The sequence below is a fragment of the Bombina bombina genome, chromosome 1 (assembly GCF_027579735.1).
Source record: "Bombina bombina isolate aBomBom1 chromosome 1, aBomBom1.pri, whole genome shotgun sequence".
NCBI lineage: Eukaryota > Metazoa > Chordata > Amphibia > Anura > Bombinatoridae > Bombina > Bombina bombina.
Window position 1 is genome coordinate 181,204,863 of NC_069499.1, and position 27,327 is coordinate 181,232,189.

General features: G+C 40.1%; 1 protein-coding gene across 4 annotated transcripts in view; it reads right to left on the reverse strand.

Moving 5' to 3' along the window:
* Positions 1–27,327, reverse strand: part of BAZ1A (bromodomain adjacent to zinc finger domain 1A) — a 762,668-nt gene that overhangs the window by 51,664 nt on the left and 683,677 nt on the right. For all 4 annotated transcript variants that reach the window (XM_053697759.1, XM_053697757.1, XM_053697758.1 and 1 more), the window contains exon 25: positions 17,349–17,818. In XM_053697759.1, coding sequence (XP_053553734.1) covers positions 17,349–17,818 — 470 coding nt within the window. The remainder of the gene's footprint in view (positions 1–17,348; positions 17,819–27,327) is intronic.

A 27,327-nucleotide genomic window follows, 5' to 3' on the forward strand; every position in this document is an offset into this window, starting at 1 on the left:
CTGAGACAGGGAACTTTTTTCTATGTTCACCTTCCATCCGTGAGATCTGAGAAAGGCCAGAACGATGTCTGTGTGAGCCTTTGCCTTTGAGAGAGACGACGCTTGTATCAGAATGTCGTCCAAGTAAGGTACTACTGCAATGCCCCTTGTTCTTAGGACCGCTAGAAGGGACCCGAGTACCTTTGTGAAAATCCTTGGAGCAGTGGCTAACCCGAATGGGAGGGCCACAAACTGGTAATGTTTGTCCAGAAAGGCGAACCTTAGGAACTGATGATGATCCTTGTGGATAGGAATATGTAGATACGCATCCTTTAGATCCACGGTAGTCATAAATTGACCTTCCTGGATTGTAGGTAGAATCGTTCGAATGGTTTCCATTTTGAACGATGGAACCCTGAGAAATTCGTTTAGGATCTTTAAATCCAGAATTGGTCTGAAAATTTGAGTAAAATCCCATTCCCTGTTCCGCCGTTGGAACTGGGTGTATCACTCCCATTTTTAACAGGTCTTCTACACAATGTAAGAATGCCTGTCTCTTTATTTGGTTTGAGGATAAGTGAGACATGTGGAACCTTCCCCTTGGGGGTAGTTCCTTGAATTCCAGAAGATAACCCTGAGAGACTATTTCTAGTGCCCAGGGATCCTGAACATCTCTTGCCCAAGCCTGAGCAAAGAGAGAGAGTCTGCCCCCTACTAGATCCGGTCCCAGATCGGGGGCTACTCCTTCATGCTGTTTTGTTAGCAGCAGCAGGCTTCTTGGCCTGCTTACCCTTGTTCCAGCCTTGCATCGGTTTCCAGGCTGGTTTGGTTTGTGAAGCAATACCCTCTTGTTTAGAGGATGCGGAATTAGAGGCTTATTCTTGGCTTTGAAAGGCCTATCTTGTGGGAGGGCGTGGCCCTTTCCCCCAGTGATGTCTGAGATAATCTCTTTCAATTCTGGCCCAAAGAGAGTTTTACCCTTGAAGGGGATATTAAGCAATTTTGTCTTGGAAGATACATCCGCTGACCAAGACTTTAGCCAAAGCGCTCTGCGCGCCACAATTGCAAACCCTGAATTTTTCGCCGCTAATCTAGCTAATTTTTTCAGAGCTTTAACCCTTAAAATAAAGAAACCGGAGCCGGTTACAGTTTTAACCCCTCTACAGTCCCAGCTACAGCCTTTGCTGCGACTTTACCAAACCCAGGGGGGAATACGATACCAAATGAAGCCTTCTAGGAACCTTTCCAACTACTTTCAGATCCACACACATGCATCTACATGTCTTGCTCTCAAAAGTAACTGCGCAGTAATGGCGCGAAAATGAGGCTCAGCCTACAACTAGGAAGGCCCTTCCTGACTGGAAAGGTGTCTAACTCAGTGCCTGACGTTAAAAAACGTTCCCCAAGCTTATAAGTGTGAATTTCAAACATAAACATGTATAAAATGCTCAAATAAAGCAATCGATTTTGCCCATAAAAGTGTCTACCAGTTTTATAGCCCATATTAAGCCCTTTATTCTGTTTGAGACTAAGAAAATGGCTTACCGGTCCCCATGAGGGGAAAATGACAGCCTTCCAGCATTACACAGTCTTGTTAGAAATATGGCTAGTCATACCTTAAGCAGAAAAGTCTGCTAACTGTTTCCCCCAACTGAAGTTACTTCATCTCAACAGTCCTATGTGGAAAAAGCAAACGATTTTAGTTACTGCTGCTAAAATCATCTTCCTCTCACAAACAGAACTCTTCATCTTTTTCTGTTTCAGAGTAAATAGTACATACCAGCACTATTTTAAAATAACAAACTCTTGATAGTAGAATAAAAAACTACAACTAAACACCACATACTCTTAACCATCTCCGTGGAGATGTTGCCTGTGCAACGGCAAAGAGAATGACTGGGGTGGGCGGAGCCTAGGAGGGACTATATGGACAGCTTTTGCTGGGACTCTTTGCGATTTCCTGTTGCGGAAGAGATATTCCCACAAGTAAGGATGACGCCGTGGACCGGACACACCAATGTTGGAGAAATAAGGAATTGGAATAATTGTGCTTTATACAAAAAAATCATAACCACCACAAAAAAGGGTGGGCCTCATGGACTCTTGCTAATATGAAAGAAATGAATTTATCAGGTAAGTTCTTACATAAATTATGTTTTCTTTCATGTAATTAGCAGGAGTCCATGAGCTAGTGACGTATGGGATAATGACTACCCAAGATGTGGATCTTCCACGCAAGAGTCACTAGAGAGGGAGGGATAAAATAAAGACAGCCAATTCCGCTGAAAGAAATCCACACCCAAAACAAAGTTTAAATCTTATAATGAAAAAAAAATGAAATTATAAGCAGAAGAATCAAACTGAAACAGCTGCCTGAAGTACTTTTCTACCAAAAACTGCTTCAGAAGAAGAAAACACATCAAAATGGTAGAATTTAGTAAAAGTATGCAAAGAAGACCAAGTGGCGGCTTTGCAAATCTGATCAACCGAAGCTTCATTCCTAAACGCCCAGGAAGTAGAAACTGACCTAGTAGAATGAGCTGTAATCCTTTGAGGCGGAGTTTTACCCGACTCGACATAAGCATGATGAATCAAAGATTTTAACCAAGATGCCAAAGAAAGAAGCCTTCTGACCTTTCCTAGAACCGGAAAAGATAACAAATAGACTAGAAGTCTTTCGGAAATCCTTAGTAGTTTCAACATAATATTTCAAAGCTCTAACTACATCCAAAGAATGCAACGTCTTTTCCTTAGAATTCTTAGGATTAGGACACAATGAAGGAACCACAATTTCTCTACTAATGTTGTTAGAATTCACAACCTTAGGTAAAAATTTAAAAGAAGTTCGCAACACCGCCTTATGCTGATGAAAAATCAGAAAAGGAGACTCACAAGAAAGAGCAGATAATTCAGAAACTCTTCTAGCAGAAGAGATGGCCAAAAGAAACAAAACTTTCCAAGAAAGAAATTTAATGTCCAGCGAATGCATAGGTTCAAACGGAGGAGCTTGAAGAGCCCCCAGAACCAAATTCAAACTCCAAGGAGGAGAGATTGACTTAATGACAGGTTTTATACGAACCAAAGCTTGTACAAAACAATCAATATCAGGAAGACTAGCAATCTTTCTGTGAAAAAGAACAGAAAGAGCAGAGATTTGTCCTTTCAAGGAACTTGCAGACAAACCTTTATCCAAACCATCCTGAAGAAACTGTAAAATTCTAGGAATTCTAAAAGAATGCCAAGAAAAAAGATGAGAAAAACACCAAGAAATGTAAATCTTCCAGACTCGATAATATATCTTCCTAGATACAGATTTACAAGCCTGTAACATAGTATTAATCACAGAGTCAGAGAAACCTCTATGACTGAGAATCAAGCGTTCAATCTCCATACCTTCAAATTTAAGGATTTGAGATCCTGATGGAAAAAAGGACCTTGCGATAGAAGGTCTGGTCTTAACGGAAGAGTCCACGGTTGGCAAGTGGCCATCCGGACAAGATCCGCATACCAAAACCTGTGAGGCCATGCTGGAGCCACCAGCAGAACAAACGAGCACTCCTTTAGAATCTTGGAAGAAGAACTAGAGGCGGAAAGATATAGGCAGGATGATACTTCCAAGGAAGTGACAATGCATCCACTGCCTCCGCTTGAGGATCCCTGGATCTGGACAGATACCTGGGAAGCTTCTTGTTTAGATGAGAAGCCATCAGATCTATTTCTGGAAGTCCCCACATTTGAACAATCTGAAGAAATACCTCTGGGTGAAGAGACCATTCGCCCGGATGTAACGTTTGGCGACTGAGATAATCCGCTTCCCAATTGTCTATACCTGGGATATGAACCGCAGAAATTAGACAGGAGCTGGATTCCGCCCATACCAGTATTCGAGATACTTCTTTCATAGCCAGAGGACTGTGAGTCCCTCCTTGATGATTGACATATGCCACGGTTGTGACATTGTCTGTCTGAAAACAAATGAACAACTCTCTCTTTAGAAGAGGCCATGATTGAAGAGCTCTGAAAATTGCACAGAGTTCCAAAATGTTTTTTTTTTTTTTTTTTTTTTTTTGGTTTTCAATTGTTTTATTGAAAATTCACTCAAATATTACAGGTGTTTGGAGACGCAGCTCCTCATTGAGATATTTCCATCCATTATTGTATTAGATTCTACCATTCTCATTTCAATTCTCATTGAAAACCAACAAATAAACAACAATGAATTATTTCAAATATTTTTCCAACATTTCACTAATCATTAATCCGCAAACCTAAAATTTTCACAACCAATTCGGCACCTAACCATGCCTCTAGTACCTTCACCCTATCTCACATATAAAAGAAAGATACTATTTCCTTAATTTCTCTGCTAAGTGTCTTTTAAACCCTTCTTCATCTGCCTACTGTGACTACTGACTAATACCTCAAATCTAATATTCTTATCTTCGTCCTCTCGGATTCTCTAGATACTCCTTTTATGTCCGACGCTTCTCCCACTTTCTACCTATGTTCAGTCTGATCTATTAGTGCTACTTTTTCTGTAGCTCCTCTCTCCTTCTATTTTCTGTGGCCTCACCCCTCCCCTCCTATTTCGTGGGGTCCACATTTTCTACAAATGATAAGAAGAGAGGGGAGGGGGGGGGCAAGAGGCAAAAAAAAAACACAAACAAACAAAAAAAAAAAAGAGAAGAGAAAAAAACAAACAAAAAAAAAAACACCTAAATCTCCTTATCTCTCCACCCAGGTTGACGGCAAAATTCCTGCCACCACAAAATTTAAAAAAGGGACTGAGCTTTGTAAGGGATCCAGGAACTGCTGCTGCAGCGGCCTTGGCCATGACTCAATATAATTTTTCCACTTGCTAAAGTACCTTTTATAATGTTTCTCAGTATTTTTCAGATCCTGCCTCTCCACTATCACCTGAAATTTCAAACTATTTATAAATTCCTTCATACTTGGCACCTTTTTCTGTTTCCATTTCTGAAAGATAAGACTACGTGTTAGCACAATGGCTAAATTTGTAAGATTTTTATTCCCTATATTTTCAGTCTGATAAAGAAAAAATATATGTTTTGCTTCCAATTTTATTTGATCAGCTAAAAATTTGTTGAGCCAGAACTGTATTTTCAACCAGAGTTGTTGTATTTTCGGGCAACTCCATAAACAGTGCATTAAATCTGCCTTTACGTGATTACATTTATAGCAACTAGTTAAAATTGCCCTATCCCAACCGCTAACTCTCTCTGGGGTTAGATAAAAGTTATTTATCAATTTTGCCTGTGTCTCCCGCCAACTGATTTTATCCGTGGCTTCCTCCGTCCTCTTGATGCTATCTATTATATCTTCGCTTTGCATACAGGGAAAATATCTTAGAAATTTAGCCATGCTCAAATTTACTTGTGCCATTCCTAATTTCTGTATTATATTCTGGTACCATATGGCTAACGACCGTATCCCTGCTTGATATATTTTAAAACCTGACTCCAACATAGATTGGCTCCAATCCGTTCCAAATCTCCTGTTGCACGTTTCTATGTAATGTCTTGTTTGTAGATATGCATAAAACTGTTTAGCGGGTATATTATATTCTGCCATCATACTCTCAAAGGTCCGTAAAGGTCCTTCCGTGCCCATTTTAATTTGTGAAAAATATTTCAGACCTCTGCTTTGCCACTCACTAAAAATCCTATTATGTAGCCCTGGTGAGAAATCCACGCACCCAACCATCGGCAAAAGTGTTGACACCTGGAACTCTTGTCCCATTATATGACAATACTTTTGCCATGCCCAAATTATGTTAGTAAATGTTACTAGATTCGCCACATTGCTTGGTAGGTTCTTATATGGGCAGTGTAATATTGCTTTCAGACTAAAAGGTTTGACTATCTCAGTTTCTACTTTATAATGAGTAACATATTCTGACTCAGTCAACCAATCCACTCCGAATTTAATCAGAGTGGCGTAATTATAATACCTTATGTTAGGGAAAGCGAATCCACCGTGTTTTTTTGCATAACTCAATTTTTCTATTGATATACGTGCCTTCCGTTTACCCCATATGAATCTTGAGCTTACTCTGTTATATATATCAATATCTTTCTTCTTGATCACTAGTGGTAAGTTCTGAAGACGAAATAATATTTTGGGGAAAAAAATCGTTTTTATCAAAATTATGCGCGACGATACTGATAAATAATACAGGTTCCACTTTCCTATTTCTGCTTCCATATTATCAAATAATTCTTTGTAATTCAACTGGTACCACTCCCCTGGGTTCCTCCCAATTTTGATCCCTAAGTAATTGATAAACTGCACCTCTTTAAAGATTGTATTTTGACTCGACTTAGTTTTTTTTATCCATAAAATTTCAGATTTTGCAGGGTTTATTTTATACCCTGTAAATGAACTAAATTTCTTAATTGATTGTAAAAGTTGTGGGATGCTGGTAGCTGTGTCATGCACGAATAATAAAATATCATCCGCGTAAAGTGAGATCGTCATACTTTCTGCCCCTATCTTAACTGGTATTAATTTGTGTCTGATGTATATCGCCAAAGGTTCGAGCGCTATATCAAATAGTAAAGGGGAAAGCGGGCATCCTTGACGTGTACCTCTTTCGAGGATTATTGGCGTAGATAATTCCCCATTGATTAGCAACTGTGACTTAGGTTTCTTGTAAATCACTTTGATCAGATCGAGCAGGGCACCCGAGAATCCGAACTTCTCCAAAGATACAAAAAGATGGTCCCACCCTATTGAGTCAAATGCCTTCTCGGCGTCTATTGTTATTAATGCGATATCTTTATCTGTCTGATTCTTTCTCTTCCCTGGGGTGTCCTGCTCAACCCGATAAAAATGATCCACCATTGCTAACACTCTCCTCATGTTACGGACGGAATTCCTGCCTGGTATGAACCCAGCCTGATCTGTGTGTATCAAATCTGGTATTACTTTCTTCAGCCTTTCTGCTATTATTGACATTAATATCTTATAGTCATGATTTAATAATGAGATGGGGCGATATGATGACATGTTTGTAGCGTCTTTCCCCTTTTTATGTATTAATGATATAATTGCATTAGAAAAATATGGAGATTTCATATCGTTCTTAAGATAATATCTGTTGTATAGTTTAGTTAACGTCTTATTGTTTCTGCCGTCATCTTATAAAATTCGGCCAAAAGGCCGTCTGGCCCGGGGGCTTTCCCTGATTTAGCTTTTTGAATTGCTTTTAACACCTCCCCTTCAGAAATTAATTCATTTATTTGTTGTAATGCTACGGGGGTTACTTTAGGGGTCTCAATCTGTTCCCAGAATTGTTGCCTGTCTTTCTTATTTATTTCCTCCTTCCTGTATATCTTCTGATAATATTGTAGGAATCTTTCTCTTATTGTTGTAGGACTGGTATACAGGTCCGTTCCTTCTTTAATTGTGGAAATTATATTACGTTTCTTACGAAACTTAGTTATTTTGCCCAAATGTTTTGCCAAAATACCCTGCAGTCCTTGGAATCTCGCCCTGCACTTTGCCTCCTCATTAGCCCATTTTTCTTTCATAAATTGTTCTCTTTCTGTTTTGGCATACGCATATTTTTCCCACTTATCCCGATTAGGGTTATTTAGGTACCTTGTATATGATTTTCTAACTTGATTTGCCAACTGCACTTCCCTGGCCTTGTTTTTACGATTTAACTTGACCATATATGCCTTTATCTCCCCGCGCATGACTGCTTTACCGGCCTCCCACAAAATCTCTAACTTCTCCTCATACTCTCTATTCATTGCAATATACTCTTTCCATTTATTTGAGACCCAATTAACAAATTTCGTATTTTTAGACATGTACCCGGGGAATCTAAAAGTATTTATCTTATTACTCGCCTTGTCCTGAGTTAGTATCTTACAACTAATTACTGCATGATCGGTCAATATTATCTCTTCTATTTGTGTATTAATCTCGTATTTTAAGAGGTGTTCATCTATTAGGAACATGTCTATTCTGGAAAAGCATCTATACGACTTAGATTCACACGTATAAGACCGTTCGTCTGGATGCTGCAGTCGCCAAATATCATGGACTTTGATACATTTTAAGACATTACGAAAAAACCTTGCCTCTCTCTGATATATCTGTCTGTGACCGATCCTAGATCTATCACTGTCTGGGTATGGTGTTGTGTTCATGTCCCCTGCAATAATCAAATTCTGACCTAGGTTCGGCGTCACTTCCTTTATTATCTGTTGCCAAAACTTCCTTTCAAATGTGTTAGGTGCGTATATATTACACAGGGTCCAGATTATTTCATCAATTTTAACTTGTATAATTATAAATCTGCCCTGCGTATCCAGTTTAGTTTTTAATATTTCATAATCCAGGCTTCTGTTGAATAGTATTGCCACCCCACACTTACGTGTTGTACATGGGGTGGCAATAATTTCTGTAAGCCAGTTAGTTCTTAACTTATCTATTTCATGAGCTTTTAGATGTAATTCCTGCAGGAATATAATGTCTGGTTTCTGTTTCTTCAGTACTTTAAAGATATTCTTACGTTTAATGGGGGAGGTTATCCCTCCCACATTCCATGATACAAAGTTAAGTGATCCACTCATCTTTTACTAAAATCTTTTGGTTAACCACAAGACGTGGACGATATGAAAAAAGAGAGGAGAAGAAAAAAAAAAAAAAAAAAAAAAAGTATGCCTCTCATTGCCCAGCCCCCCCACCTCCCCCAACTGTTTCCATTTCTCTGCTCTCCTTCCCTTAATCTCTGCATTTTTGACCACCCATGTAGAGCTTTCCATCTAGTATCATTACACTTCTATATTATTCTCGGCACAAAAATTTTTTGCTTCTTCCACCGTATTAAGTGCTGTGACACCGTCTATCCCTAAAACCGTAATTTTAGCTGGGTATCTCATAGTGGCTCTTAAGCCGGCTTTTATGAGCCCTGTACAATACGGTGCCATAGCTCGTCTTCTCCCCGATGTCTCCATCGAGAAGTCCTGAAAAATCAGGATTGGTTTGTCACCTATCTGCAATGTTCTCAATTTTCTATAGTGGTACATTATGCTAACTTTGTCTTGAAAATTCAAATATTTGATAATGATTACTCTTGGCCTAGAATTACTCTCCCTGGGTTGTCTTAGTGGTCCAACCCTGTGTGCTCTCTCCACCTGCAGAGCCCCCTTATCGGGTTGCATTCCTAGTAGGTTTGGCAGTGTGACTGCACCGAAAGTTAGTAAATCTTCCTGTCCATTAGTTTCAGGCAGACCGACTATGCGGATATTGCTCCGCCGTGACCTGTCTTCCAAGTCTTCTATTTTTGTCTGTAGTGCATTAATTTTATCTGTGTGCCTAGCCACTATTGCATCTTGTATGTTTTGTTTATCCTCTACCTCAGACACCCTATTTTCTACCTCCGTTATTCTGATAGAAAATTGTCTGATTTCCTGTGATAATTCTGAGATCTCTTTTTTCACCATTTCAAATTGAGGTAAAATTAACTCTGCTAATTGATTTATAGTAAGCTGTGTTTCTAGATTTCTTTCTGGGCTCTGAATATTGGGTTCTATGCTAATTTCATTTTGTGCTTTCTGTTTTTTATCCTTTTTCACTGGCATTGCTGGTGATCTATTTTTTGTGTTTGTAATATATTTTTCCATTTATATGTTTCTCTCTTGATCCCAAGTATGTTTACTTACACTTTGTTCTTAAAACAAAAAGGAAAAAAAAAAAAAAAAAAAAAAAAGGACAATTCTCAGGCAGCTTAAAAGTATTATGTCAACCTCTGCAAAAGTTTTACTCAAAATACCTCAGGGTGCCGATTACTTAAAGTCAGCCTCCTGAATATCTTTCTTAGTCAAATGCAGCCTGTTCTATTCTTTTTACTATTCGTCACAATACTACAGTGTATCCACTACGCTCTATCTTAGTTCTTTCTGTTGACCCAAGAGACTAATTCTATATCACACTTTGACTATCTTCCTCTTATAAACCGCACCTGTGTAATTTCCACTTTATCTATACCATTTACATATATATTTTAGCAACACAATATGACAACTCTAAACTGTTTTTGGTTATAGTCTTTTCATCTCTTGCCAGAAATAAGTATCCTGTGAATACAATCTTGCTATAAACATTTACTAGGTAGCTGTACAACTTTAAGCTTTTTAATTCAGTTCTGGCCTGTGATCCTGTCTCAGCCACATAAAAAAATATTATCTCAGGCTTTAGGGAAAATCACAATCCTTTTTCTGCTGATACTTTTACACAGTTCACTTTAACCCATCCAAGGTATAGGTATTTAACGCTCCTTGGCTGTGACTTGATACTGCAGCATTTTGTCCCCAGTAACCTCTATCCCAATATTCCTGCTTGCTCTGTTTAAACCTTGAGCGCCAAACTTGTCTTGTTTTGCAGACAGTACTTTGCCAAAGCCTAAAACAGAGGTGTGCACCATTCAACCGTATATCCTAGTGGTAACTGTTAGGTATTTAACGTCTCCCAATGTACTTTTTCACTCTCATGTTACAAATATCAGTCACTCCTCTGGGTTTTAGGTGGTTTATCGTGCTAGGCCTCTCTTATGCTCTGTATATCCTCATTGACACCCCCGGCCACAATCCACATCAGTATCCTTCTTACACTTTGTACCCTGCTTTTGTACGCAGCTCTCGTGCATTCAAACATGTAATTGCTCACTTACTTACCCCCCCATTGCTTCACGACCACTCACTTGCTGGTTCCGTCTAAGCTTTACCCCACCCGGGGGGCCTTTGCTATAGATCCTCCGATGTGCGAGTAGTACCGCTTTCACCTGCGCTCTTGTGCGGCTGTTCCCCGCTGCAGCGGCGTCAGGTACTCATGTCGTCATCACTGCCGGCCGACTTACCGATATGGGGGGGTGTTCAGCCGCTTCCCGGTCTGTATTGCCAGTAGTACTCTGGGCTGCCTCTCACACTGGGTCTTCCACTGCTCCTCAAAACTCCAGCTCCCAGTGCCAGGTGTACTCAGGGTGATTATCGAGGTCTGTACTGGCCGTTATCTGTTTATAAACTCCAGTGGATTTTTAGTTCTCTGTTTAGCAGATGCAGTACATCTAAGCTTAGGGTGCTGTGACTTCCTGGTGCCACTCTTTCCTGTCCCCCAGGCCGAGTAAATCTTTCGCCCCGGCAATAGGGCTTCGTGGCGGGGTATCGGATGTTAAGCTTAGCTCCGTTCTCACAGGAGCTCAGAGCCTACACTCCTTCCTCCTTGCTCCTCCCACAGGAAGTCCGCAGGTCCTCCTCCTTAAGCAGACATTACCCGAGTTCCAAAATGTTGATTGGTAATCTCACCTCCTGAGATTCCCAATCCCCTTGTGCTGTCAGAGACCCCCAAACAGCTCCCTAACCTGTCAGACTTGCATCTGTTGAAATCACAGTCCAGGTCAGAAGAACAAAAGAAGCCCCCTGAACTAAACAGAGAGTGCCGTACAATCGGTTTTAAAGATATTAATTGAGATATCTTTGTATAATCCCTGCACCACTGGTTCAGCATACAGAGCTGAAGAGGTCGCATGTGAAAACGAGCAAAGGGGATCGCGTCCGATGCAGCAGTCATAAGACCTAGAATTTCCATGCATAAGGCTACCGAAGGGAATGATTGAGACTGAAGGTTTCGACAAGCTGAAACCAATTTTAGACGTCTCTTGTCTGTCAAAGACAGAGTCATGGACACTGAATCTATCTGGAAACCTAAAAAGGTTACCCTTGTCTGAGGAATCAATTAACTTTTTGGTAAATTGATCCTCCAACCATGTTCTCGAAGAAACAATACAAGTCGAGTCGTATGAGATTCTGCTAAATGTGAAGACTGAGCAAGTACCAAGATATCGTCCAAATAAGGAAATACCACAATACCCTGTTCTCTGATTACAGAGAGAAGGGCACCGAGAACCTTTGTAAAAATCCTTGGAGCTGTTGCTAGGCCAAACGGCAGAGCCACAAACTGGTAATGCTTGTCTAGGAAAGAGAATCTCAGAAACTGATAGTGATCTGGATGAATCGGAATATGCAGATATGCATCCTGTAAATCTATTGTGGACATATAATGCCCTTGCTGAACAAAAGGCAGAATAGTCCTTATAGTTACCATTTTGAATGTTGGTATCCTTACATAACGATTCAATATTTTTAAATCCAGAACTGGTCTGAAGGAATTCTCCTTCTTTGGTACAATGAAAAGATTTGAGTAAAACCCCAGCCCCTGTTCCAGAACTGGAACTGGCATAATTACTCCAGCCAACTCTAGATCTGAAACACATTTCAGAAATGCTTGAGCCTTCACTAGATTTACTGGGACACGGGAAAGAAAAAATCTTCTTGCAGGAGGCCTTATCTTGAAGCCTATTCTGTACCCTTCTGAAACAATGTTCTGAATCCAAAGATTGTGAATCGAATTGATCCAAATTTCTTTGAAAAATCGTAATCTGCCCCCTACCAGCTGAGCTGGAATGAGGGCCGCACCTTCATGTTGACTTGGAAGCTGGCTTTGGCTTTCTAAAAGGCTTGGAATTATTCCAGACTGGAGATGGTTTCCAAACTGATACTGCTCCTGTAGGGGAAGGATCAGGCTTTTGTTCCTTATTGTGACGAAAGGAACGAAAACTATTAGTAGACCTAAATTTACCTTTAGATTTTTTATCCTGTGGTAAAAAAGTTCCTTTCCCCCCAGTAACAGTTGAAATAATAGAATCCAACTGTGAACCAAATAATTTATTACCCTGGAAAGAAAGGGAAAGCAAAGTTGACTTAGAAGACATATCAGCATTCCAAGTTTTAAGCCATAAAGCTCTTCTAGCTAAAATAGCTAGAGACATATACCTGACATCAACCCTAATGATATCAAAGATGGCATCATAAATAAAATTATTAGCATGTTGAAGAAGATTAACAATGCGATGAGAATTATGATCTGATACTTGTTGCGCTAAAGCTTCCAACCAAAAAGTTGAAGCTGCAGCAACATCCGCTAAAGATATAGCAGGTCTAAGAAGATTACCTGAACATAAGTAAGCTTTTCTTAGAAAGGATTCAATTTTCCTATCTAAAGGATCCTTAAAGGAAGTACTATCTGCCGTAAGAATAGTAGTACGTTTAGCAAGAGTAGAGATAGCCCCATCAACCTTAGGGATTTTGTCCCAAAACTCTAATCTGCCAGATGGCACAGGATATAATTGCTTAAAACGTTTAGAAGGAGTGAATTAATTACCCAAATTATTCCATTCCCTGGAAATTACTTCAGAAATAGCATCAGGGACAGGAAAAACTTCTGGAATAACTACAGGAGATTTAAAAACCTTATTTAAACGTTTAGATTTAGTATCAAGAGGACCAGATTCCTCTATCTCTAATGCAATTAAGACTTCTTTAAGTAAAGAACGAATAAATTCCATTTTGAATAAATATGAAGATTTATCAGCATGAACCAGAGGAAACATTATCAGAATGATGATGTTCATTTAAAAATTCATCTGAAAAATGAGAAGTTTTAAAAGACCTTTTACGTTTACTAGAAGGAGGAATAACAGACATAGCCTTCTTAATGGATTTAGAAACAAAAGCTCTTCTGTTAACAGGAACACTCTGAGTATTAGATGTTGATGGAACAGCAACAGGTAATGTAACATTACTAAAGGAAATATCTGCATTAACAAGTTTGTCATGACATTCATTACAAACAACAGCTGGAGGAACAGATACCACAAGTTTACAGCAAATACACTTAACTTTGGTAAATCCAACATCAGGCAGCGATTTTCCAGAAGTATCTTCTGATTCAGGGTCAATCTGAGACATCTTGCAATATGTAATAGAAAAAACAACATATAAAGCAAAATTGATCAAATTCCTTAAATGACAGTTTCAGGAATGGGAAAAAATGCCAGTGAACAAGCTTCTAGCAACCAGAAGCAAATAAACAATGAGACTTAAATAATGTGGAGACAATAATGACGCCCATATTTTTTAGCGCCAAAAAAGACGCCCACATTATTTGGCGCCTAAATGCTTTAGCGCCAAAAATGACGCCACATCCGGTAACGCCGACACTTTTGGCGCAAAAACATCAAAAATGACGCAACTTCCGGTGACAAAAACGATGCCGGAAATAACAAAGATTTTTTTGTGCCAAAAAAGTCCGCGCCAAGAATGACGCAATAAAATGAAGCATTTTCAGCCCCCGCGAGCCTAACAGCCCACAGGGAAAAAAGTCAAATTTTAAGGTAAGAAAAAAATTGATTATTCAAATGCATTATCCCAAATAATGAAACTGACTGTCTGAAATAAGGAATATTGAACATCCTGAATCAAGGCAAATAAATGTTTAAACACAAATATTTAGAACTTTATATAAAAGTGCCCAACCATAGCTTAGAGTGTCACAAAAATAAGACTTACTTACCCCAGGACACTCATCTACATGTAGTAGAAAGCGAAACCAGTACTGAAACGAGAATCAGTAGAGGTAATGGTATATATAAGAGTATATCGTCGATCTGAAAAGGGAGGTAAGAGATGAATCTCTACGACCGATAACAGAGAACCTATGAAATAGACCCCGTAGAAGGAGATCATTGAATTCAAATAGGCAATACTCTCTTCACATCCCTCTGACATTCACTGCACGCTGAGAGGAAAACCGGGCTCCAACCTGCTGCGGAGCGCATATCAACGTAGAATCTAGCACAAACTTACTTCACCACCTCCACAGGAGGCAAAGTTTGTAAAACTGAATTGTGGGTGTGGTGAGGGGTGTATTTATAGGCATTTTGAGGTTTGGGAAACTTTGCCCCTCCTGGTAGGAATGTATATCCCATACGTCACTAGCTCATGGACTCTTGCTAATTACATGAAAGAAACAATGATTTGCGATTGCCTTAAGCACATGCTTGGATGGCAAGAATTAAAGTTTAATATTGTGTTTTCTGCTGAGTTTTCTATGCAATTACATCTCAAAGTCATAAACCCCTTAAAGACCGGGCATTTCAGACAAAAACTTCTCCAAAAGACCACCAGAGCATTTTTAGCATTTTTGCCATCACTACATTTAAACAGAAATAGAGCCTTTTTATATTTACCTATCAAAACTATATATTTTTTTAGTAGACAACCCAAAGTATTGATGTAGGCCCATTTTGGTATATTTCATGCCACCATTTCACCGCCAAACGTGATCAAATAAAAACTTTTGTTAACTTTTTCACAATTTTAGGTTTCTCACTGAAACTATTTACAAACAGCTTGTGCAATCATAGCACACATGGTTGTAAATGCTTCTCTGAGATCCCCTTTGTTCAGAAATAGCAGACATATATGGCTTTGGCATTGCTTTTGGTAATTAGAAGGCCGCTAAATGACGCTGTGCAGAACATTTGTATTATGCCCAGCAAAGAAGGGGTTAATTAGGTAGCTTGTAGGGTTAATTTTAGCTTTAGTTTAAAGATCAGCCTCCCTCCCTGACCCCTCTCAAACAGCTCTCTTTTCTCCCCCACCTCACCATTGTCACCTCCATCTTAAGTACTGGCAGAAAGTCGGGCTTCTATTTTTAATATATATTTTCTGCAGTGTAGGATCCCCCCTTACCCCGCAACCTCCCTGATCCTCCCCAAACAGCTCTCTAGCCCTCCCCCCTCTACCTAATTGCCGCCATCTTAGGTACTGGCAGCTTTTGCAGTTTGCTGCAAATTAGGCAATAATGCCTAAAAAAAAAAAAGCATTTTTTTCTGTAGTGTAGCTGCCCCCCCCCCTCAATACCCTACTTACCTACAGCACCACCGCTGTGCTATGCAGAGAGGGCCACAGAGAAGCCCAGGGGTTAAAGGGACATTGAACCAAAAAATGTTCTTTCATGATTCAGATAGAGCATGCAATTTTAGGCAACTTTCTAATTTACTCCTATTATCAATTGTTATTCATTCTCTTGCTATCTTTATTTGAAAAGCAAGAATGTAAGTTTAGAAGCTGGCTAAATGCACCCACCAATAAACAAATGCACCCACCAATAAACAAGTGCTGTCCAGGGTACTGAACCAAAAATTGGCTGGCTCCTTAGCTTAGATACCTTCTTTTTCAAATAAAGCTAGCAAGAGAAAATTGATAATAGGAGTAAATTAGAAAGTTGCTTAAAATTGCATACTCTATCAGAATTATGAAAGAAGAAATTTGGGTTTAGTGTCCCATTAATAGTAATCCTAAAGATTAATTGTACTGTAAATGTATATCCCCTTTAATGTGTTCCCAATGATTCAGTTCACCCACTCCAAATAGCTCCATATGTCATTTGAAATGGCTGCTTTTGCCTGTACCGAAAATATGTAGTATTCGCTATAGAAAAGCTATCTGAAGAGAGGCAGCTTTATTAACCTCCCAATGGAAGATTTTTCCTAGTGCTTGATAGTGTTGACATAGTGATGGGAGGGAAGAAGGAAGGCGGGTGGGGTTCCCTACACTACAAAAAACATAAGGCAGGGGAGAAGCAGGGATGGAACCCAACGGCACAGAAAATTGGAGGGGGGGACCTTACTCTACAGAAATAGGTGATCTTGGAGGGGGTCCCTACACTACAGGGAAAAAAAAAAAAAGTAAAAATAAAAAAATAAAGAATTTGCTACTGGAAGACTAGATGCCAGTAACAAACATGGTAAAAAGCAGTGGGAGATCAGGGAGGGTGAGGAGGGACCCTACACTATAGAATACATAAATATATATATATAATATAAATTTGCAAAAATGTTAGATATTCTGCTATATAATAATGAGACACTGAAACACTATACCCTTAGCCCTAAGACAGAACATACTACCTGCAATATCAGGTGAAAAGTATCTGAGTACAGAGTATCTGACAAATAGCTAAACTCAGGTTATAGGGGACCACATTCATACAAACTAGTTAAAATGGACATGAAAGTCAGTGAAATGAAACCCATTTTTTTCTTTCATGATTCAGATAAAGCATAAAATTTAATACAAATTTCCAAATCACTAGCTGAAAACATCGGGAGAGCCAATGACAAAAGTGATAAACAAGCAACCACCAATTTGTAGAGCATTGCTGCTCCTGGGCCTACCTAGGTAATTTTCAACCTTGAATACCAAAATAATGATGCAAATTAGAGAAAAAGTAAATTGGAAAATTGTTTAAAATGACATACTCTATCTAAATCTTGAATGTTTAATTTTGACGTTAATGTTCCTTTAAATGGGAAGAAAGAATACCAAAGGCTTCTGGGAGGTTTCTTCACACTCAAATTGGAACGGAAATATGTATTTAACGTTAAAGGACTAAAAGAAAAACAGGCTACAATGAATATGTCAAATGATGTTTACCTGCAGAGACCCGCTTTTTGCTTTTTCCTTTGGAATCTCCAGGGTCATGTTGTGAAGTCTGTGGTTGTGATCGCTTTCCAAGTGGTGCTATCTCAAAAATATTAAGACTAAATGGGCGGAAGGCAAATGGACTACTCTCTGGAGTATTATCTAGAGATTTAAGCGCTTTTCCTCGCCCTCTCCCTTTTACTTGGTGTGATACCAGTTCAACAAGAGATGTTTCATGGGAACTTGGCGAGTTAAAGTTTGAGAGATGTGACATGCTTTTATTTCCCATAGAAGGAGCAGATTGGGTTTTTCTACCTGTGGTGGTTGCACCACTTTTTAGTGCTGTCAAAATATTTTTAGGAGTGCTTTGTTGGTTTTTGGGTGTCTTCCCTTCGCCCTTTTTATGTCCAATTTTCCCACTTTTCTTTCCTCCTTTTGTTTTCAAAGGGAGTTTTACCTTGGTCCTTCCTTTCTTCAGTACACTGCAAATATGTTTAATATAAATAAAAATACATACATACATCTGTTTTGATAATTATCTAAGCTAAAGAAGACTCCAAAAAGTGAATTCAAAACGCAAATGATATTATAACCTTTAACTCTTAACAACCAAAACAGAATTTAATGTGTTTAAAATAAATAAAATGATAAATTATAGCAATGAAAAAAGTTGATATTTTCTATTGCACATTATATTACCTTTAACTCAATACCCAAAACAGACAAAAGGGACATGAAACCAAAACATTTTTTCTTTCATGATTTAGGTAAAACATACAATTTTTTAACAACTTTATCAAATTTTTTTCATTCTCTTGGTATCATTTGTTGAAGGAGCAGCAATGCACTACTGGTTTCTAACTGAACACATGGGTGAGCCAATGACAATCATATTATATATATATATATATATATATATATATATATACAGCCACCAATCAGCAGCTAGAACCTAGGTTCTTTGCTGCCCCTGAGCTTACCTAGATAAAATTTTCAAATTATAACTAGAAGGAAGCAAATTAAATATAAGTAAATTGGAAAGTTGTTTAAAATTGTATGCTCTGTCTAAATCATGAATGTCTAATTATGACTTTACTGTCCCTTTAAAACAACAACTGGATATATCAATATCTTCCCAAAAAGCTTCAAACAAGCAACAAAAACAGAATTTATGTTTACCTGATAAATTACTTTCTCCAACGGTGTGTCCGGTCCACGGCGTCATCCTTACTTGTGGGATATTCTCTTCCCCAACAGGAAATGGCAAAGAGCCCAGCAAAGCTGGTCACATGATCCCTCCTAGGCTCCGCCTACCCCAGTCATTCGACCGACGTTAAGGAGGAATATTTGCATAGGAGAAACCATATGTTACCGTGGTGACTGTAGTTAAAGAAAATAAATTATCAGACCTGATTAAAAAAACCAGGGCGGGCCGTGGACCGGACACACCGTTGGAGAAAGTAATTTATCAGGTAAACATAAATTCTGTTTTCTCCAACATAGGTGTGTCCGGTCCACGGCGTCATCCTTACTTGTGGGAACCAATACCAAAGCTTTAGGACACGGATGAAGGGAGGGAGCAAATCAGGTCACCTAAATGGAAGGCACCACGGCTTGCAAAACCTTTCTCCCAAAAATAGCCTCAGAAGAAGCAAAAGTATCAAATTTGTAAAATTTAGAAAAAGTGTGCAGTGAAGACCAAGTCGCTGCCTTACATATCTGATCAACAGAAGCCTCGTTCTTGAAGGCCCATGTGGAAGCCACAGCCCTAGTGGAGTGAGCTGTGATTCTTTCAGGAGGCTGCCGTCCGGCAGTCTCATAAGCCAATCGGATAATGCTTTTAATCCAGAAGGAGAGAGAGGTAGAAGTTGCTTTTTGACCTCTCCGTTTACCAGAATAAACAACAAACAAAGACAAAGTTTGTCTGAAAACCTTAGTAGCTGCTAAGTAAAATTTGAGAGCACGAACTACATCCAAGTTGTGCAACAAACGTTCCTTCTTTGAAACTGGATTAGGACACAAAGAAGGCACAACTATCTCCTGGTTAATGTCTTTGTTAGAAACAACTTTTGGAAGAAAACCAGGTTTAGTACGCAAAACCACCTTATCTGCATGGAACACCAGATAAGGAGAAGAACACTGCAGAGCAGATAATTCTGAAACTCTTCTAGCAGAAGAAATTGCAACCAAAAACAAAACTTTCCAAGATAATAACTTAATATCAACGGAATGTAAGGGTTCAAACGGAACCCCCTGAAGAACTGAAAGAACTAGGTTGAGACTCCAAGGAGGAGTCAAAATTTTGTAAACAGGCTTGATTCTAACCAGAGCCTGAACAAAGGCTAGAACATCTGGCACAGCTGCCAGCTTTTTGTGAAGTAACACAGACAAGGCAGAAATCTGTCCCATCAAGGAACTTGCAGATAATCCTTTTTCCAATCCTTCTCGAAGGAAGGATAGACTCTTAGGAATCTTAACCTTGTCCCAAGGGAATCCTGCAGATTCACACCAACAGATATACCAAATTATGTGGTAATTTTCTGGTTACAGGCTTTCAGGCCTGGACAAGAGTATTAATAACAGAATCTGAGAACCCTCGCTTTGATAAGATCAAGCGTTCAATCTCCAAGCAGTCAGCTGGAGTGGGTCGAACGGACCTAGAACAAGAAGGTCTCGTCTCAAAGGTAGCTTCCATGGTGGAGCCGATGACATATTCACCAGATCTGCATACCAAGTCCTGCGTGGCCACGCAGGAGCTATCAAAATCACCGACGCCCTCTCCTGATTGATCCTGGCTACCAGCCTGGGGATGAGAGGAAACGGCGGGAACACATAAGCTAGTTTGAAGGTCCAAGGTGCTACTAGTGCATCCACTAGAGCCGCCTTGGGATCCCTGGATCTGTACCCGTAGTAAGGAACTCTGAAGTTCTGACGAGAGGCCATCAGATCCATGTCTGGAATGCCCCACGGTTGAGTGACTTGGGCAAAGATTTCCGGATGGAGTTCCCACTCCCCCGGATGCAATGTCTGACGACTCAGAAAATCCGCTTCCCAATTTTCCACTCCTGGGATGTGGATAGCAGACAGGTGGCAGGAGTGAGACTCCGCCCATAGAATGATTTTGGTCACTTCTTCCATCGCTAGGGAACTCCTTGTTCCCCCCTGATGGTTGATGTATGAACTTGGCCCTCGCTAGCTGAGGCCAAGCTTTGAGAGCATTGAATATCGCTCTCAGTTCCAGAATATTTATCGGTAGAAGAGATTCTACCCGAGACCAAAGACCCTGAGCTTTCAGGGATCCCCAGACCGCGCCCCAGCCCATCAGACTGGCGTCGGTCGTGACAATGACCCACTCTGGTCTGCGGAAGGTCATCCCTTGTGACAGGTTGTCCAGGGACAGCCACCAACGGAATGAGTCTCTGGTCCTCTGATTTACTTGTATCTTCGGAGACAAGTCTGAATAGTCCCCATTCCACTGACTGAGCAGGAACAGTTGTAATGGTCTTAGATGAATGCGCACAAAAGGAACTATGTCCATTGCCGCTACCATCAAACCTATCACTTCCATGCACTGCGCTATGGAAGGAAGAGGAACGGAATGAAGTATCCGACAAGAGTCTAGAAGTTTTGTTTTTCTGGCTTCTGTCAGAAAAATCCTCATTTCTAAGGAGTCTATTATAGTTCCCAAGAAGGGAACCCTCGTTGACGGAGATAGAGAACTCTTTTCCACGTTCACTTTCCATCCGTGAGATCTGAGAAAGGCCAGGACAATGTCCGTGTGAGCCTTTACTTGAGGAAGGGACGACGCTCGAATCAGAATGTCGTCCAAGTAAGGTACTACAGCAATGCCCCTTGGTCTTAGCACCGCCAGAAGGGACCCTAGTACCTATGAGAAAATCCTAGGAGCAGTGGCTAATCCGAAAGAAAACGCCACGAACTGGAAATGCTTGTCCAGGAATTCAAACCTTAGGAACCGATGATGTTCCTTGTGGATAGGAATATGTAGATACGCATCCTTGAAATCCACCTTGGTCATGAATTGACCTTCCTGGATGGAAGGAAGAAGTGTTCGAATGGTTTCCATCTTGAACGATGGAACCTTGAGAAACTTGTTCAAGATCTTGAGATCTAAGATTGGTCTGAACGTTCCCTCTTTTTTGGGAACTATGAACAGATTGGAGTAGAACCCCATCCCTTGTTCTCCTAATGGAACAGGATGAATCACTCCCATTTTTAGCAGGTCTTCTACCCAATGTAAGAATGCCTGTCTTCTTATGTGGTCTGAAGACAACTGAGACCTGTGGAACCTCCCCCTTGGAGGAAGCCCCTTGAACTCCAGAGAATAACCTTGGGAGACTATTTCTAGCGCCCAAGGGTCCAGAACATCTCTTGCCCCAGCCTGAGCGAAGAGAGAGAGTCTGCCCCCCACCAGATCCGGTCCCGGATCGGGGGCCCGCATTTCATGCTGTCTTGGTAGCAGTGGCAGGTTTCCTGGCCTGCTTTCCTTTGTTCCAGCCTTGCATAGGTCTCCAGGCTGGATTGGCTTGAGAAGTATTACCTTCCTGCTTAGAGGACGTAGCCCTTGGGGCTGATCCGTTTCTGCGAAAGGGACGAAACATAGGTTTATTTTTGGTCTTGAAAAGACCTATCCTGAGGAAGGGCGTGGCCCTTGCCCCCAGTGATATCAGAGATAATCTCTTTCAAGTCAGGGCCAAAGAGTGTTTTCCCCTTGAAAGGAATGTCAAGCAATTTGTTCTTGGAAGACGCATCCGCTGCCCAAGATTTTAACCAAAGCGCTCTGCGCCACAATAGCAAACCCAGAATTTTTTCGCCGCTAACCTAGCCAATTGCAAGGTGGCGTCTAGGGTGAAAGAATTAGCCAATTTAAGAGCACGAATTCTGTCCATAATCTCCTCATAAGAAGAAGAATTACTAATAATCGCCTTTCCTAGCTCATCAAACTAGAAACACGCGGCTGCAGTGACAGGGACAATGCATGCAATTGGTTGTAGAAGGGAACCTTGCTGAACAAACATCTTTAGCAGACCTTCTAATTTTTTATCCATAGGATCTTGGAAAGCACAACTATCTTCTATGGGTATAGTGGCGCGCTTGTGTAGAGTAGAAACCGCCCCCTCGACCTTGGGGACTGTCTGCCATCAGTCCTTTCTGGTGTCGACTATAGGAAAACAATTTTATAAATATGGGGGGAGGTACTAAAGGTATACCGGGCCTGTCCCATTCTGTACTAACAATGTACGCCACCCGCTTGGATATAGGAAAAGCTTCGGGGGGCCCCGGGGCCTCTAAGAACTTTTCCAATTTACATAGTGGTTCTGGAATGACCAGATAATCACAATCATCCAAATTGGATAACACCTCCTTAAGCAGAGCGCGGAGATGTTCCAACTTAAATTTAAAAGTAATCACATCAGGTTCAGCTTGTTGAGAAATGTTTCCTGAATCTGAAATTTCTCCCTCAGACAAAACCTCCCTGGCCCCCTCAGACTGGTGTAGGGGCCCTTCAGAAACCATATCATCAGCGTTCTCATGCTCTACAGAATTTTCTAAAACAGAGCAGTCGCGCTTTCACTGATAAGTGGGCATATTGGCTAAAATGTTTTTGATAGAATTATCCATTACAGCCGTTAAATGTTGCATAGTAAGGAGTATTGGCGCACTAGATGTACTAGGGGCCTCCTGTATGGGCAAGACTGGTGTAGACGAAGGAGGGGATGATGCAGTACCATGCTTACTCCCCTCACTTGAGGAATCATCTTGGGCATCATTTTTACTAAATTTTTTTATGACATAAAATACATATAGTTAAATGAGAAGGAACCTTGGTTTCCCCACAGTCAGAACACAATCTATCTGGTAGTTCAGACATGTTAAACAGGCATAAACTTGATAACAAAGCACAAAAAACGTTTTAAAATAAAACCGTTACTGTCACTTTAAATTTTAAACTAAACACACTTTATTACTGCAATTGCGAAAAAGTATGAAGGAATTGTTCAAAATTCACCAAAATTTCACCACAGTGTCTTAAAGCCTTAAAAGTATTGCACACCAAATTTGGAAGCTTTAACCCTTAAAATAACGGAACCGGAGCCGTTTTTATATTTAACCCCTTTACAGTCCCTGGAATCTGCTTTGCTGAGACCCAACCAAGCCCAAAGGGGAATACGATACCAAATGATGCCTTCAGAAAGACCTTTCTATGTATCAGAGCTCCACACACATGCAGCTGCATGCCATGCTGTCCTCAAAAACAAGTGCGCCATACCGGCGCGAAAATGAGGCTCTGACTATGATTAGGGAAAGCCCCTAAAGAATAAGGTGTCAAAAACAGTGCCTGCCGATATAATCATATCAAAATACCCAGAATAAATGATTCCTCAAGGCTAAATATGTGTTAATAATGAATCGATTTAGCCCAGAAAAAGTCTACAGTCTTAATAAGCCCTTGTGAAGCCCTTATTTACTATCTTAATAAACATGGCTTACCGGATCCCATAGGGAAAATGACAGCTTCCAGCATTACATCGTCTTGTTAGAATGTGTCATACCTCAAGCAGTAAGAGACTGCACACTGTTCCCCCAACTGAAGTTAATTGCTCTCAACAGTCCTGTGTGGAACAGCCATGGATTTTAGTTACGGTGCTAAAATCATTTTCCTCATACAAACAGAAATCTTCATCTCTTTTCTGTTTCTGAGTAAATAGTACATACCAGCACTATTTTAAAATAACAAACTCTTGATTGAATAATAAAAACTACAGTTAAACACTAAAAAACTCTAAGCCATCTCCGTGGAGATGTTGCCTGTACAACGGCAAAGAGAATGACTGGGGTAGGCGGAGCCTAGGAGGGATCATGTGACCAGCTTTGCTGGGCTCTTTGCCATTTCCTGTTGGGGAAGAGAATATCCCACAAGTAAGGATGACGCCGTGGACCGGACACACCTATGTTGGAGAAATATTATCTATAAAACAATGTATTATTAACTGATAAATTCCTTTCTTTCTTGTTGAGAGTCCACAATTCCTTACCGTTAGGAATTCATCACCTGCCCACCAGGAGGAGGCAGACACCCCACATCAGAGCTTTAATATCTTTCCTACTTCCCTGACCCTCCCAGTATTTTGTATAGCCAAGAATAGGAGGAAGTAAAAAGAAAACCGTAACGAAAAGAGATGCAAACTAAAACTACCACCACTAAGAAAAATGTAGTGGGTTTGTGGACTCTCACCAACAAGAAAGAAAAGAATGTATCAGGTAAGAATACATTATATTTTCTTTCTCAAATGAGTCCACAATTTTTTACTGTTGGAAACCAATACCCAAAGCTGTGGAGTCCACAAGGAAAATGGGTGGGGGAAAAAAAACAGAAAGGCAGGCACCAATTTATCAGAAATTACTGCCTGAAGGACCTCCGCACCAAAAGCTGCTTCCACCAAAGGAAGCACATAAAACTGATACAATTTTCTGAAAAAGTGTGCAAAGATGACCAAGTTGCGGACTTGCAAATTTATTCTATCGAAGCCTCATTATTGAAAGTCTAAAATGTAGAGACAGAATGTGTAGAGAAGGCGGAGACTGACCCGCCTCCAAATAAACCCTATGAATCAAACTCTTTAACCATGAGCCTTGCCTAAAAACAGAATAAACAAGCTAGAAGACTAATGAAAATCCTTAGTGGACTACAAATTGTATTTTTTAGTGCCCTAACTACATTCAAATTGCAGTAATCCTTCTTTAGATGACTTGGGATCAATACATAAAGGAGGGAGCTCAATCTCCCGATTAATTTTCTCTGAGGAGACTACCTTCAGTAGAAAATCAGAAAGATTGTAAAGTAGCCTTGTCCTGGTGAAATACCAAATAAGGTAGATCACAAAAAAGAGCTGACAATTTCAATACTCTCCTTGCTAAGGAGATAGCTAATAAAAATCAGAAGCTTCCAAGATACCAGTTAAATATCCAGATAAGCAATGGTTCAAAGGGAGGATAATGCAAAACACTGAGAACCAAATCCAAGCTCCATGGAGGAGAAAAAGGTTTGATGACTGGTCTGATATGAATTAAGTCCTGAAAAAAACGCCTGAATATCAGGAAGATGAGCAAGTTTCCAATGTAATAACACAGAAAAATCTGAGCTATGGCCCTTTAAAGTGCTTTCTGATAATCCCTTATCTAAGACATCCTGAGGGAATTGTAAAATACGAGGAATTTGAACAGAATGCCATGATATCCCCTATTAGAAGACAAATACACCTACAATATCTTGTGGTATATCTTCTTGGTAACAGGCTTGCAAGCTTTATTCAGTCTCGATAAAAAGTAGTTTGAGAAAGAACGAAGCATTCAATCTTTAAACAGTCAACCTCAGGGATTGAAAATTTTGATAAAAGAAGAGAAACTGAAAGAGAAGATCTGGCAGATGAAGAAGATGCCACGGAAGGGCACTGGACATCTGTACAAGATCTGCATATCACGTCCTCTAAAGACAAGCAAGAGTTATTAATATTGATGATATTTGCTACTGCTTTATTGTGGCAATTATCCGCTTCCTGGTTGTTGACTCCAGGCAAGTGAATAGCTGAAATAATGTAAAGATGAGACTCTGCCCCACTCGGAATCCAAGATAGCTTTCTCATTGCTAGAGAACTAGATACCTCTTCATTACTGATGTAGGCCACTGCTGAGATATTGTCCAATTAAAAGAAATCTAAGAAGGAAGAGCCCAAGCCAGAAGGGCTCTAAAGATCTAAGACATGTATTGATAGTCTCACCTCCTGAGGAGACCAAAATCCTTGAGATCTTCTTAGCCTGTCAAAATGGGGTCCGTGGTAATTATTTCCTAAGACGGATGAGAAAATACCATTCCCTGAGATACTGCAATGGAGAATGTCCACCAAGAAAAAGATTAGCCGACTACCCGATTCAAATGAATCATTAGAGACAAGTCTCCACTCCACTGACGTAGCATGCAAACCTGTAATGTGCGGAAGCGAAATCTCACAAAAGGAATGGTGTCTGATTTCGCCATTATGAGACCCACAACCTCTAAACTCTGAGATAAAAAAAGCCTGAGATAGGGAATGTAACGTGTGGCAAGCTGATAGCATCTTCAGCTTGCGTTGGTCTGTGAGCCACTACATAAGCAAGAACATCTAGTATGCTTGGATTTTCACCAAAGATACATAGGTGGGTGCATTAAAAAAAACTAACTAAGGGATCTTTGAGCACTGTGGCCAAATTTTGAACATATTTTGTTAATACGGATTACGGTTATAAATCGTTATGCCCAGGAGACCTTTATACACAAGCCTATGCTGCCAAGAGTACTAGAGAGTCCCGAAGCACAAAGGAAAATGTCTAGATCCTTGCACATATTCTACACTAGTGGGAGCTTGCGATTGCCTAACTAGATGTGTTAAGCTAGCATCCAGTAGAGCAATGCTGTTCCTTCAGCAAAGGATAACAAGAGAATGAATGACATTGCATGTCCCTTTAACCTTGATACTATCTGCTTGTATAAGAGGTAAACATAGACCCTACATATTTCAGGGCAAAAAACAAACATACTCAACCAAAATGCATTTTAATCATAAACAAGATAAGAGGAGGTTATGCACTTTGCTGCACTCACCTGCAAACCCAGTACTGTGACTAATGTAAAGGCATAGGATAAAGAACACCCAAAATGGCACCAATATTACATTATAGTGACTTTACAAGTCCCACTAAAAATTTTCCTCTCTGCAGGCCCTGGGAATAATGATAACAGACAATAGCAGGCACAACTGTTTTAAAATACTTACAAAGAACCCTGGGCACAGTTTAAACCATATAGAAATAGTACGCCCCAAGAATTTATAAAATGACTGAAGAAAACCAAATGGAGCTAGAATCCGCAGTCAAGTGTAATCTTTAAGGCTTTGCCTGTCCTGCTTAAGACTGGACGACATTGTTCAACAGGAAA